The sequence below is a fragment of the Zingiber officinale genome, chromosome 6B (genome assembly GCF_018446385.1).
Source record: "Zingiber officinale cultivar Zhangliang chromosome 6B, Zo_v1.1, whole genome shotgun sequence".
Classification (NCBI taxonomy): Eukaryota; Viridiplantae; Streptophyta; class Magnoliopsida; order Zingiberales; family Zingiberaceae; genus Zingiber; species Zingiber officinale.
This window is the reverse complement of record NC_055996.1, coordinates 27,134,070-27,148,681: the sequence shown is the minus strand read 5'-3', so window position 1 is coordinate 27,148,681 and position 14,612 is coordinate 27,134,070. Positions and strand designations below refer to the sequence as shown.

Sequence of the window (14,612 nt, the reverse complement as noted above, 5' to 3'; positions counted from 1 at the left end):
GCCGTAATATGAATTACAGCATAAATCCAATCAGATTGGGTCTTTTGGGCCATGACTATCACAAATTATACATAATTCTAAATTATGTAATTTCCATAATTTTCTGTAATTTTAATACTAATTTTTACAATTTTTACAAGTAAAATTTCCCGGCGATCCCGTTTAGCGGTTTTCGGGCGCAATCGCGGAACGAATCCCCTTGCGGGGCCTTGGGCAGCGCCCCTACCCACGATCTAACCATCGCGAGGGTTCCTTAGTGATCCTACAGCGCCTTAGCCCACTGTCCAAAAAATATTTTGGGGTGAAACCTTGCCGTTTCGGAAAAATCTTCTCGGTAGTCGAAGCCTACAAGTGTCGAAACACTTATGCTTCGCTTCTACGAGAAAATTACCCATAAAAACCATAAAATACTTAAAATTACAGAATGTTACCGAATCTATATTTTTCATAAAAATATAAACTAAACTCGTACAAGTCTTCGCATGTGACTCTGATACCACTGTTGGGTTTTTCGGGCCGCGAAAATCACTTTTTCGTGTCACGGAAACCCCGAAACCCCCATGCCACCGGATCCGTGCGAAGTAAAATTTTCGAAAACATTACGAGTACGAGTTTTATGCTAGTTCTAAACTAGAAGAAGAAATTACCCTTGATGCGAAGCCCTTCGCGTATCCCGCTCTTCCAAGTGATGCCGGATCTCGAGGTTGTCAAGTGTACAACCCTTTTGAAGTATCCACACGAACTATTAGGTGGAGAAAACCTAACACAAAGGTGTGCTAGCACCTTGGTAAGGTTCGGCTAAGAGAGGAGAGGGAGAGCAAGAAGAGAGAGCAAGGAAGAAGATGAAGTGAATGAGCCTTGAATGAAAAACAAATTTCATTCCTCTACAAAAGTGGTCGGCCACTCATGAAGTGTAACCCACTTTTTGCATTAGGTGGCCATTAAAGAGGGAATTTGTAACCTCCATGAGGTGGCATACACATGTGCTAAACATGATGATGTGGCACATCATTATTGGCTACTTAATGCCAACTCACAAATGATGTGATATAAAGTCAAGTCAAACTCTTCCTCTTCCTCTTCCTCTCAAGTCAAGTCAAACTTGACTTATATAATCTCTCTCATGGTTGATCTAATCCAACCATTTAATTCAAGCCAATTTAATATAATGAATCTAATTCATTTAATTAAATTGATTCAATGAGTCATAATCTAAATTAGACTCATTGAACACATGAATCAACTTGAGTCCAACTCAATTAACCCAATTAGGTTTACTCTTAATCCAATTTGATTCATCACATGAATCTAATCCTCTTGGTTCATCATATGAACCTAATCTCCATCTAATTGTCCTTTGTGTGTGACCCTATAGGTTCTTGTAACGTTGGCAATGCCCCTAAACCCATTTAGGAGCATAGGTAATGAGCGGTATCTAGCAACACATCATTACTACCCAAGTTACAAGAATGTTGAGATCCAACATCACCTTGTGACTACTAAATGTGACTCCTCACAATATATGACAAGTGTCCTTCTATCCTAGACATCTAGATTGATCAATGTGAGGCATATACCATGTCATCCTCTAATCAATCTAAATCTTGAACTCCAAGTAGACTCACTAAATCAAATGAGCTCAATATCTCATATTGACTCATTTGGGCATGACCATGCACTTCGTGGTCTCACTCTATCAAGAATATCGATGTCACTCCCGTCATATAGGAGGGATAGATCCCATCTACATCACTCTGTTGGATCGAGACCGCGCTAGAGGGGGGGTGAATAACGCTCGTGGCTATTTCGTACGTTTATCGGAATCATGAAACTTATCGGAGTTAGGGTAATTAAAGCAGCGGAATTAAAAACAAACAAACACAAACAGAAGGACACAGAGATTTACTTCGTTCGGAGCCTGTGACGACTCCTACTCGAAGGCCCGCGATCCTTGATCGCTTCCGGTGGGCAACAACTATAAGCTCGTTAAAATATTACAATTATGAGTACAATTAAAAGCTATAAGTATTATACCGACAACAAGAAATGCTAAATCTGAAGCTTCGGGTCGTCGGGCACTTGTAGCAGCACTTCGGAGTGTCTTTTGGAGCAGCACGTTGATGAGAGATCACTTGATATTCATTGTTCTGAAGTGCTGGTCGAAACCCCCTTATAAAGGGTGTTCAAGGCGCCTTGAAGGCTGTTCAAGGCGCCTCCATGCTGCCTGGTCTTCCGCGTGGATCAAATCTGATCTGGTCGAACTTCATCCATTCAAGGCGCCTTAAACCTCACTCAAGGAGCCTTCCAAGGTGCCTTCTGCCTTCTTCAAGGTGCCTCCAATGGTGCTTCGCAGCCAGCTCATCCTTTGCACCCGAGGTGCCTCCAAGCTCCATGGAGGCGCCTCGGACACTGTTCATCCGAGGGAAAACTACCTTATTTTGTACCTACAAGACTTGTTAGTCCCAAACAATATCCTGCAACACAAAATTAGCACAAAATAACAGTATAAATAATAAAAGAATGTTTATGACAGTCTCCGGACTGTCCGGGTCTGACTTCGGATTTCCAACCGGAAACCCTAGGTCGACCTGACGCCTACTGTTCCCTCTACGAGGAACGCGTACTCACCTACTCCACTCAGGAGATTTACCTGTTGCCAGTGCGATCCTCCAGATCGACTGGACTTTCTGCCTAGGGTTACCACCCCCTAGGACCTAGGGTTACCGCCCCCTAGGGTTTTTCTCCACCTAGGATTACCACCCCCTAGGACCTAAGGTTGCCGCCCCTTAGGATTTTCCTCCACCTAGGGTTACCACCCCCTAGGACCTAAGGTTTCCGCCCCTTAGGGTTTTCCTCCACCTAGGGTTACCGCCCCCTAGGACCTAAGGTTGCCCCCCCTTAGGATTTTCCTTCACCTAGGGTTACCGCCCCCTAGGACCTAAGGTTACCCCCCCCCCCCCTTAGGATTTTCCTTCACCTAGGGTTACCACCCCCTAGGACCTAAGGTTACTCCCCCTCCTTAGGATTTTCCCCTGCCTAACCGCAGTTAGGACTTTCCTGAAACCTTATTTAACCACGTTAGATAACAAGGAATCTTAAGTTTGAATCCCTTTTCCATTATTAAAACTGAGGTTCGATCGTCGGAAGCTTACTGCACCAACACACTCACATCCCTCCGCATAATTTGTTACATACCCAGTAATCGCCTTTATAGTCCACCCAGTTATGGGTGACGTTTAACGAAACCAAAGTACATAACTCCTTATGTAGGGATCCATGGTGACTTCAGGTCTAAGGACTAGTAGTCATACTAATAGCCACATGAGAAAGTATATGACAGTCATATAACGATCCATGATACTTTCTCATGGCGGGTCATTCAGTATACATTCTCCAATGCATACCCATGTGTCAACTTGATATCTCTATATCCATGACTTGTGAGATCAAGTCATCAAGTTGACCTACATGCTAGTCTCGTCGCATTAACATTGTCCCTGAATGTTAATACTCGACTAGGAATGATTAAGAGTAGTGTTCCCTATATCATCTCACTATCGATTCAACCAATCGATTGATATAGGTAAGAACCTTCTACTCAAGGACGCTATAATACTTAGTTTATTTGGCACCAATATAATTAAGTATAATAACCAAAAACAAATGCCTTTATTTATATAAGAATATGATACAACAAGTCCATAATACAATCATCAAATGATTGGCTCTAGGGCTCTAACTAACAATCTCCCACTAGCACTAGTGCCAATCAGCGTAGGCTCTATGCCCCAATGACCTAGTGTGACCATCATGCTTCCTCTGTTCCAAAGCCTTGGTCAAGGGATCTGCGATGTTAACCTCTGTAGGTACTCTGCAAATCTTCACATCTCCTCTCTCGATAATCTCTTGAATGAGATGGAAGCGCTGTAGTATGTGTTTGGTCCGCTAGTGTGAGCGAGGTTCCTTAGCCTGTGCTATAGCTCCATTGTTGTCACAATAGAGCTCAATAGGGTCAGCGATACTAGGAAGCACCCCAAGTTCAGTGATGAACTTGTGGATCCAAACTGCCTCCTTTGCTGCCTCTGATGCAGTAATGTACTCGGCCTCTGTCGTAGAATCAGCGACTGTGTCCTGCTTCAAACTCTTCCAGCTCACAACACCACCATTAATGCAAAACACGAACCCTGACTGCGATCGATAATCATCCTGGTCGGTCTGGAAGCTAGCATCATTGTAACCCTTTACAGCTAGCTCGTCATTACCTCCATATATCAAGAAATATTCTTTAGCCCTTCTTAAGTACTTAAGAATATTCTTGACCGCTATCAAGTGACTTTCACCTGGATCAGACTGGTATCTGCTCGTCATACTCAAAGCATACGAGACATCAGGACGAGTACATAGCATGGCGTACATGATAGATCCTATGGCTGAGGCATAAGGGATCTAATCCATGCGGTCTCTCTCCTCTCTAGAAGAGGGACCTTGAGTCTTCGAAAGACTCACGCCATGTGACATCGGCAGAAATCCCTTCTTGGAGTTCTGCATGGCAAACCGTAAGAGTACCTTGTCAATATATGTACTCTGACTTAGGCCAAACAATCTCTTAGATCTATCTCTATATATCTGTATGCCTAGAATGCGAGATGCTTCACCTAAGTCCTTCATTGAGAAACAACTCCCTAGCCAGGTCTTGATAGACTGAAGCAAAGGGATGTCTTTCCTAATGAGTAGTATGTCATCCACATACAATATAAGGAAGACAACTATATCCCCTACAACCTTCTTGTAGACACAAGGTTCATCTTCATTCTTGATGAAACCAAACTGTTTGATTGCATCATCGAATCGAATATTCCAGCTCCGAGAAGCTTGCTTTAGTCCATAAATGGACCTATGCAGCTTGCATACTCTGCTAGTATGCTGTGGATCTACAAAACCCTCAGGTTGTGTCATGTACACATCCTCGAGTAGGTTTCCATTCAGAAACGCGGTTTTGACATCCATCTGCCATATCTCATAGTCATGGTATGCTGCAATAGCAAGCATGATCCGAATGGACTTAAACATCGCTACTGGAGAAAAGGTTTCATCATAGTCAATACCATGAATCTGCTTGAAACCTTTATCTACCAAGCGACCCTTATAGATAAGTCCATCCATGTCAGTCTTTCTCATAAAGACCCACTTACACCCAATGGGTTTTACCCCTTCAGGTGGATCAACCAAAGTCCATACTTGGTTGGTGTACATGGATTCCATCTCGGATCTCATGGCCTCTAGCCATTTCTCAAAATCTGGTCTCATCACAACTTCCTGATAGGTGGTAGGCTCATCCTCTATGATCACAACGTCATCATGGTCAGACAAGAGAAATGAGTATCTCTCAGGCTGACGACGTACCCTATCAAACCCGCGAAGAGGTATGTCTACTTGAACTGGTTGTTGTTCCTCAACTCCTTGTGGAACAACATCATCCACAATATTTTGTGGTTCCAGTTCAACTTCCATCGAGGCTTCAATTCTATGGTCCGCATCTTGAACTTCTTCAAGATCGAACGTACTCCCACTAGTCTTTCTAGAAACAAAGTCTCTTTCTAGAAAGATCCCAGTCTTTGCCATCACGACCTTGGATGGAACTCGGTTGAGTATAAAAGCTGCCGTATCTAGAGCATAGTCCCAAAGGAATGTCGGAAGATCTGTGTGACTCATCATAGACCGTACCATATCTAATAAGGTACGATTCCTCCTTTCGGATACACCATTCCACTATGGTGTTCCAGGAGGAGTGACTTGGGATAGAATCCCACACTCAGCTAGATAGTCACGAAACTCATAGCTAAGGTATCTGATCTAAGTATCTTAATACTCTTGCCAAGCTGGTTCTGTACTTCATTCTTGAATTCTTTGAACTTTTCAAAGGATTCAGATTTATGTGTAACACCCATAGGGTACTTAACAAGATTTTAGATTTTTTTTTATCATGAATAAAAATAGGCCTTATGTGTAAAATTACAAAAAAATAATAAAAATAGAACAAAAGAGATGACCAAGGTTTGAACCTTGGATCTCTTACTAGATACATGTATGTGTTAACCAATAGACCAAGAGAAGTTATTGTTAGAGAGAGAAGTGACAATATAGTTAAGAGTAAGAAAAGAGCTTCTTCCATGTAGAAGGAGAAGTTAGAGTAGCCTTCTTCCTCTCAAAAGAAAAGAGGATTCTTGCTTCCTCTTTTCATTAAAGGAGGAGTAAAAGAAAGGAGAAGGAAAAGTGCATTTTCCCTTCCTCCTCTCATGAAGAATAAAAGGGGAAATTAAAGAAGAGATTTCATTTTTTCCTCTTCCTTCTCCCTCCTTCTCTTCACCGTGACCAAGCTTTCTCCTCACCCCCATTGTCGAAACCCAAAAACAAAGGAGGACTCCTCTTTAGGAAGGCTCCACAATCAAGATTACTTCCCTAAGGAAATCAAACACAAGGATGTAAGTATCCCCTTACCTGTGGTACAAGTCGCTTACGAAATTTCCGTGAGGTTAGAATGCCTAAAAATAAAAAAAAAGAAAGAAACCTATGCTCATGGATCTCATTATGTTATGATATGAACTTAGTTAAAGCTTTATGTTGGATGTTGTTTAAAGCATGATCTTCTTCTTTATATGTTTCGGCCATGAATATTTTTAGGGCTTTAAGAAGCATAAAAATCTAATGTAACATGCTCATACACTTCTTTATGATAGGATATGAACTTGGATAGGTATTCATGTCTATATGTTGCTTGAAATTTTATTTCCTTTATGGTGAAGTTTCGGCCATGATGGATCTAGGGTTTCAAGAAGCTTCAAAACCTAATCTAACATGTTTGTAGATTCCTTTATGATAAGATATGAACTTGACTAAGTATTCATGTTTGTATGTTGCTTGAAATTTTATTGCCTTTATTGTGAAGTTTCGGCCATGATGAATCTAGGGTTTCAAGAAGCTCAAAACCTAATTTAACTTGCTTATAGACTTCTTTATGATAGGATATGAACTTGGCTAGGTATTTATGTCTATATGTTGCTTGAAATTTTATTTCCTTTATTGTGAAGTTTCGGCCATGATGAATCTAGGGTTTCAAGAAGCTCAAAACCTAATTTAACTTGCTTATACACTTCTTTATGATAGGATATGAACTTGGCTAGGTATTCATGTCTATATGTTGCTTGAAATTTTATTTCCTTTCCTTGAAGTTGCGGCCAAGATAGGGTATAGGGTTTCAAGAAGCTTAAAACCTAATGTAACATGCTCATAGACTTCTTTATGATAGGATATGAACTTGGCTAGGTATTCATGTTTGTATATTGCTTGGAATTTAATTCCCTTTCCTTGAAGTTTCGGCCATGATAGAATTTAGGGTTCCAAGAAATTTAAATTTAAAGCCTAACATGCACATGAATCTTCTCATGATATGATATGAATGCAATTTAATATTCATGCTTGTATGTTGTTAGAGCTTACTTTTCCCATTCATGAAACTTTCGGCCATGACTATATTCTAGGGTTCAAGGAAGTTTAAATTTAAACTTAGAAAGCTCATGGATCCCCTTATGATAGGATATGGAGTTAGCTTGGTATTTTTATGCTTGTATAGAACTTAGTTTCATGTTCTTAAAGGTTCAGCCACAACTAAGTTAAAGGGCCTAGGAAGCTTAGAACCTACACTTCTTATGCTCATGATATTCTTTATAGTTTATGATATGAAATTTATCTAAGGTTCACAAGCTTAAATGATGTTGTAACCTAGAACCAAGCATGGTGACTTTCGGCCACAATATGGAATTAGGGTTAGAGACCCAAATATGATTTTTCTTCTAAGTGTCTCACCTACTAGTATATGAATTAGGAGATGCTAGTAAATATTTCCCCATGTATGATTATGTTTCTATGATGTATTATATGCTCATTCAAGTATGCTTATGAACCATGCATGATGATGACTTTTATGATGTGTTTTATGCTTAGATATGCATGCTTTATGATAAGACAAGTGACATGCCTATTTATGTATGCTTATGAACCATGCATGAAATGATTCCTATGATGGCTATGTTGGTATCAAGTATGTATGATTTCAAGTATGTTGCATGCTCAATTATGTAAGCTTATGAACTAGGCATGAAAATGATTTTTATGATGGCTATGTGCCCAAGTATGCATGCCTTATGATATGATAAGAAAATGGTTAAGAGTTGCTTCCCTTAAGTTGGGATTAAGAGCACTCTTCATGTTAAGACAAGAGCATGACATTTATGTTGATATGGTATGACAGTTATGATGATATGATATGCATGACATGTATTTTACTTTGTATGGCTTGTACCAAGGATGGGCTCCATAAGCGCCCCTAGACCGACGGACTATGAATGGGTCTAGTAAAAAGGGATGGGCTCCTTAGTACGCCCCTAGGCCGAGGGACTATGAACGGGTCTAGATCCCTAGTAGGTTCGGGGCTAGCTACCCTGCCCTAGGGATTGCGCGCATTTATGTATGTATGTGGTACAAGTCGGGCCCTCATGATGATGATATTATGTTTAAGTATTAAAAAAGATATGTTTAAAGACATTTTGCACTTGACATGACATATATTTTAAAAAAAGACATACCGCATGATACACTCATTCATGATATGATATGTTTCGTTTTTATGAATTATATGACATGATGTTATGTCATACTCTTATGACTTATAGGACATGATATTATGAGATGTTTTGTTTAGGATTCATACGACTTGATGATATGTTATGCTTCTATGATTCACATTACATGATTCCTTTATTTATGACATGTTAGAGTAGTATGTTTCTTAATGATATGATATGATAGGAGGCTATGTTCACATGATATAATGTTAGATGAGTATGTCTCCATTGATTATATGCTTATATGACTATGCTATGAGATTCAGTTTTTGTGAGTAGGAAAAGGATCTTACTGAGCCTGTGTGCTCATAGCTTACTTTCCTTGTACCACAGATAAAGGCAAGGAATGGATGATTTAAGGGAGCTGCAGGAGAGGCAAGGAGATGTGTGTGGCAGTGGCTCGGCTAAGACAAATAAAGACCTGCTATGTTATTTTTGTTATGTCTGACATGAACCCAGTGTATTATGCTACATTCCAGTATAACTTCATGACATTTCCGCTGCTTTATGTTACTAAAAAGAAATTTTAAATATGCATGTGTATCTTGGAATAGTTAAGTAAGTAAGTAGCCCCGTCCCTTTTAGTAGCAGGGAGGGCGGGCGTTACAGTTTGGTATCAGAGCGAGGTTAGCCTTCCCACTGCACACACATCGAGTCTCTTTCTGCCACTCCAAGTAAGACTTTCTATGCTTAGTATATTTCTTTTATGATGCTTATGCTTAGTATATTTTTTTTATATTTATTTATTTTATCTATGATGCTTTAGTAGTATGCATGCTTACCTTATTCTTTTAAGTCACAGTTTTGGTTTAGGTTGCATGATGGTAGGTTAGGGATGATAACACAACAAACTTACAAATAGATAGAAACGATGATAACCTTTCGTTAGCCTGGATAGAAATGATAATAACTTACGCTAGATCTATTGTCATTAATGAAGATAAGGATGGCTAGAAGACGTAATACCAGAGTAGATGAGAGAGCACCTCCACCTGATCTGATGCATGTAGTTACCGAGCTCTAGCGTCAGGTTACGGAATAGCAGCAGATGATCACTGCTCTGCTGAATCAACAGGGGAATCCTGCTACCCCGCCAGGACACCAGAATGTAGTACCAGTAATACCTACAGCTGTACCAGTACCATCGGCACCTGCACCACCGGTAGGCCCAACTCCAGTGGTTCGTCAGGAGGCATATCTGATTCAGTGGCAGAGACTGAAGCTGGAAGCTTTCTCCGGTAACTGTGAACCATGGGACACACAGGCCTGGTTCAAGATTGTGGAGAGCATAGTGGAGTTACTGGATTGGCCTGAGCACGAGAAAGTCAAATGCGCATCATTCTTCCTTACCGGAGATGCCAGGATGTGGTGGGACAGAGTGAAAGCAAAAAGAAAAATAAATCAGATGACATGGACAGACTTCGAGATGGAATTTTTCGAAGAATTTTTCCACATGCGAGTCACAAATAAACACTATGATGAGTTCACCAAGTTTCGACAAGGTGATCTATCGGTCAATGAAGCTGTTAAGAAATTCAACCGCCTAGCGCGTCTGTGCCCAGAGTTGGTCAGCACGGAGAGAGAAAGGGTCAGACTTATGCTAAAAATGCTCAGACCTGAGATAGCCCTGAACGTGGCCGGCGGAGTAAATAGACCACAGACCGCCGAAGAATTAATCAGCAGCGCTCTGATCACAGAACACTATCAAAAGGCGATGAATGAGGGCAAGAAGCATACTCAGTCGGGAGGACAGAAATCTCAAAGTACCCGAACCAGTTGGAAAGGAAATCACAGTGGCAAGAGGAAGCAATGGAACGATTCCAAGAGTGGTCCAGCAAGCAAGCAGCTCACGTTTCCTTAGTGTACCACCTGTGGGAAGAAACACCCGGGAATATGCCGTATAGGTACAAATAGATGCTACAGCTGTGGAATGGAAGGATATATGGCCAAAAACTGTCCTACACAGATCCAGACACTTACCCCTCCGCAGGTTCAGAACAGAGGTGCTCCCCCACAGCTACACCTGATTCAAGCTGTGATAGAATGCCCGCAGATAAGCCAAGGGAGACTGGAAGCTCCGCCAGTAGCGACGAATGCCAGAATTTTCTCCATCACCAAGGAGGATGCGGCCAATGCTTCTACGGTCGTCACAGGTCAGATATTTGTTTTCAATCAGTATGCTACTGTACTATTTGACACTGGGGCAACACACTCGTTTATTTCTACACTTTTCACGGGAAAGATAGACATGCCACCACAAGCCTTGGATTGTAAATTTTTAACGACTTTACCTTCGGGAGATGTGATGCCATCCACCCATATACTGCGAGCCGCACCCGTCAGAATCGCAGACAGAGAGCTCTACTGTAATCTGATAGTGCTTGACATGCAGGATTATGATATTATACTGGGCATAGACTTCCTGAGTAAATACGGGGCTTCAATAGAGTGCCGAAAAAGAAAAGTAATTTTTTGACCTGAAGCCGAACCGACCTTCGAATTTATTGGGGAAACTAAGAAAGAAGTTAAAAAGTTTTTATCAGCTCTAAAGGCACAGAAGATGTTAGACAATGGATGCACTGGGTTTCTAGCTCATGTGGTTGATACAAATCAAGCAGGGGAACTAAAGCCGGAAGATGTCAAAGTCGTATGCCATTACCCAGAGGTATTTCCTGATGAACTACCAGGGTTAGCACCTGACCGAGAAATCAAATTTGAGATTGAATTAATTCCTGGTACAAAGCTGATCTCTAAAGCACCTTACCGTATGGCGCCGGCTGAATTGGAGGAACTTCAAAAACAGCTACGGGAGTTACTCGACAAGGGACTTATCCGCCCTAGTCACTCACCATGGGGAGCTCCGGTACTGTTTGTTAAAAAGAAAGATGGGTCTATGCGAATGTGCATAGATTATCGAGCGCTAAATAAAGTTACAATCAAGAATAGATATCCTTTACCACGGATTGACGATCTGTTTGACCAGTTGAAGGGGGCCACCGTTTTCTCTAAGATTGATTTGAGATCTGGCTATCATCAAGTAAAGGTGAAACAAGATGATATACGAAAAAATGGCTTTCACTACAAGAAAAACCTTCATAGACATCGGTGGAACAACAACAGTTTTAAGCAAAAACCGATGTCTTTGAGTATTTTACACCGATTTTTCCAAAAATCGGTGTCTATAAGCACAGATTTTCGCTCATAGACATCGGTTTTTAAGCCGATGTCTATGCGCGCCTTTTTTTTTGTTAATAGACACTGATTTTAACAGCGGTTTTTAAAACCCGGTGTCTATGATAAAATAAAATAATTTAATTTTTCCCATCAATACTTAGCCGAAATTTGTAACACTTCACTCTTCCCTCCAAACCTAAACCTATATCGCGCTTCTCACAACACCACCACTACTTTCCTCCTAGCCGCTACCCATCCGACCATCTCTCCCTCTTCCCCTTCCTAGATCGATGCACAGCAAAGCTTGCCTTTTGTTTGACTAAGGACGCAGAGGGTAGCAGGCGTAGGCGGCCTAACCCATGGAGGACGAGGTGACGGAGTTGCATTCCATCCCCCCGACGCCGCCTCCAGAATTGGTAGCGGTGATGGCAGCTCACTCTCGCCCGCCGATCTCTGCTCCTCCATCTCAGCTGCACTCTCCGTCGCTCATGCGATCGTCCCTGCTGCCTTCGGCGACCCCGCGGTTGGCCACCCCGCGGACGGCGATGTCGTGCACGCTGAGGACACCCAGCCGCTGGCCAGCCCCATGCGGAAGGTCGTGGTCAGCATATGCGGGTACCTGGAGGAGATCACCAATTAGAGAGCAGCAGCGACATTTGATTTTAGGAAACAGTCGGAGGAAGCACTGAGAGGGCAGCATACTCACCGAGGGGGCTCGGCACCGCCACACCCTCTGCCTCGGGCCCCGGATCGGCGTTGAGGTCGATGCCCTGTGGTCGCTTCGCCTCTTCATCTACCGCCGGCATCACCGCTCGAGCTCCATCACCCCCCTCGCAGGCGAATGACGAGCTCCACCTGGCCGACGCCGCGGTGCCTCGCCCAACGGACACGGACTGCGACGCGTCGTGCATTCGCCGCAGGATGGCGAAGAACTCCTCCACGTCCTCCTCCGACGCCGCGGGACCCTTTTCTCCACGCGGCAGCGACGAACAAGCAGGTCGAGGCTTTGAGGGGAGACGGTCATCGCCGCCGCCGCTTCGCTTCCGCTGGGAGGAGGATGCATCCATGCGCCCTTCCTGTTTGTGAAAATGAGTCAACGAGGTTAGCATTTAGCATTAGCAATGCAAAGTAGTATTAAACGACAATCCATGCATTGGAAATTGTATGAAGCTGACAAACCAACCAATTCGATCAAAACCTGCTACTTAAATTACTATTATTATCTTAAAAAAAAAGAGAGAAATGGAAGGTGAGATCAGGCCATGTTCATGCATGCTTCACACAGCAACTGATTGATAAAGTCTATATATTGTAAATTCTTTACTGAATTTGACTCATGCAGCGATCGAATAGGAGATTTAGAGTTTTCTCCCTAGCATATAGAGAAGAAGCAAAGTCTCAAGAATTACAAATTAGATAGAGGCCTAACCATCTGATACAAAATGTAGAGTAAAGCATAGCTAATTAGATGGTAGACTGAGGGGTTTAGCAAAGGGTTACTGCACAACGAATTTGATCTATCAGGAAACCATCTGCAGTGATTGGTGATCTCTTCATCAATACTTTGTAACAACCTGCAGTGATTGAAAACTGTTTTGTTACCTCTTGCCAAGTAAAGGTTGAATTTGTTGGGCTTTGTTGTTTTTCTAAAGGTTGGATATAAAGCAAGCATCAGATGGGACGCAAGATGTGCCTGGCCTTTTAGAACCTCAAGTTGGCAGCATAGATGATGTCTGGGAAATTCTGACAAATGGAGGAAGAAATAGATCTGTGGGGTCAACAAATGCTAACGAGCTGAGTAGCTTCTCTCACTGGTGAGTTTCTTCCTATTTTCCATTCAAATTATGCTTTTTGTTTTATGATAATCTTATCTATACTAGTGCTTCTTCCTCTTAGTTGGAATAAGGCATGCTTGTATTCAAAGTTGTGTGATACTAAATGTATTTCTCTTCAATAACGTGTAGGTTTGGCTTAATTATAGCTTTGATAGTCATATAATAGGAAACAATGGGATCAAGCTTGCTGGGTTCCATGTGGATACCATGCATCTTGCATGACTTTTTGATTCTTCTAGGAAACCCAATATTCACTTGAAGCACTTACAAGTGACCCAAAGATCATGTCTCAAGGAAACTCAGATGATGATGTTGAATTAATCAGTGGAAAGATGTCAATGAAATCCATCTTTGGTAAGAAAAAATTAAAGAAAGATGGAACTGAAGGAAAAATTATCACACTTCCTCCTGTTGATGTTCTACAAAGAGAAGAACAAAGATCGTGGATCAGATATTCTGCTTTAGATGCAGTGAATACATTAAAACTTTTTAATCGCTTGAAAGAAAAACTTATGCATGTACCATGGTTTTTGAAAGGCAGTATACAAGGAACAATGTATAACTTCTATGAAAAGTGCTGGCGCCCTTTTGGTGTTCTATTAGTAAAGATGGAATCTGAAGGAATTCAGGTCGATAAAGTCCATCTATCAAAGATTGAAAAGCTCGCTGTTGGTGATAAGCAAATAGTTGCAGATAAATTCAGACGGTGGGCATCCAAGTACTGTGAGGATGCCAAGTATATGAATGTGGGAAGTAATACTCAAATAAGGCAGCTGCTATTTGATGACACATCGAGGAGGTACTTAATATTTTTTTTTAGCTATAGTTGTTTCTAACATTTTTACAATGTCGTATGGCCACACCAAAATGTCAAACACTATAGTTGATTACTAAAGTCTCCAAACACTATAGTTGATTACTA

General features: G+C 41.7%; 1 protein-coding gene across 1 annotated transcript; it reads left to right on the top strand.

The window, feature by feature from the left end:
- The first annotated feature begins 12,696 nt into the window (after nucleotides 1-12,696).
- LOC121990868 lies at nucleotides 12,697-14,122 on the top strand. The gene is made up of 3 exons (XM_042544924.1): nucleotides 12,697-12,956; nucleotides 13,508-13,669; nucleotides 13,820-14,122. Exons 1-3 carry the CDS (start codon nucleotides 12,697-12,699, stop codon nucleotides 13,851-13,853), a joined length of 456 nt encoding a protein of 151 aa, XP_042400858.1. The 3' UTR covers nucleotides 13,854-14,122.
- Nucleotides 14,123-14,612: the final 490 nt, after the last annotated feature.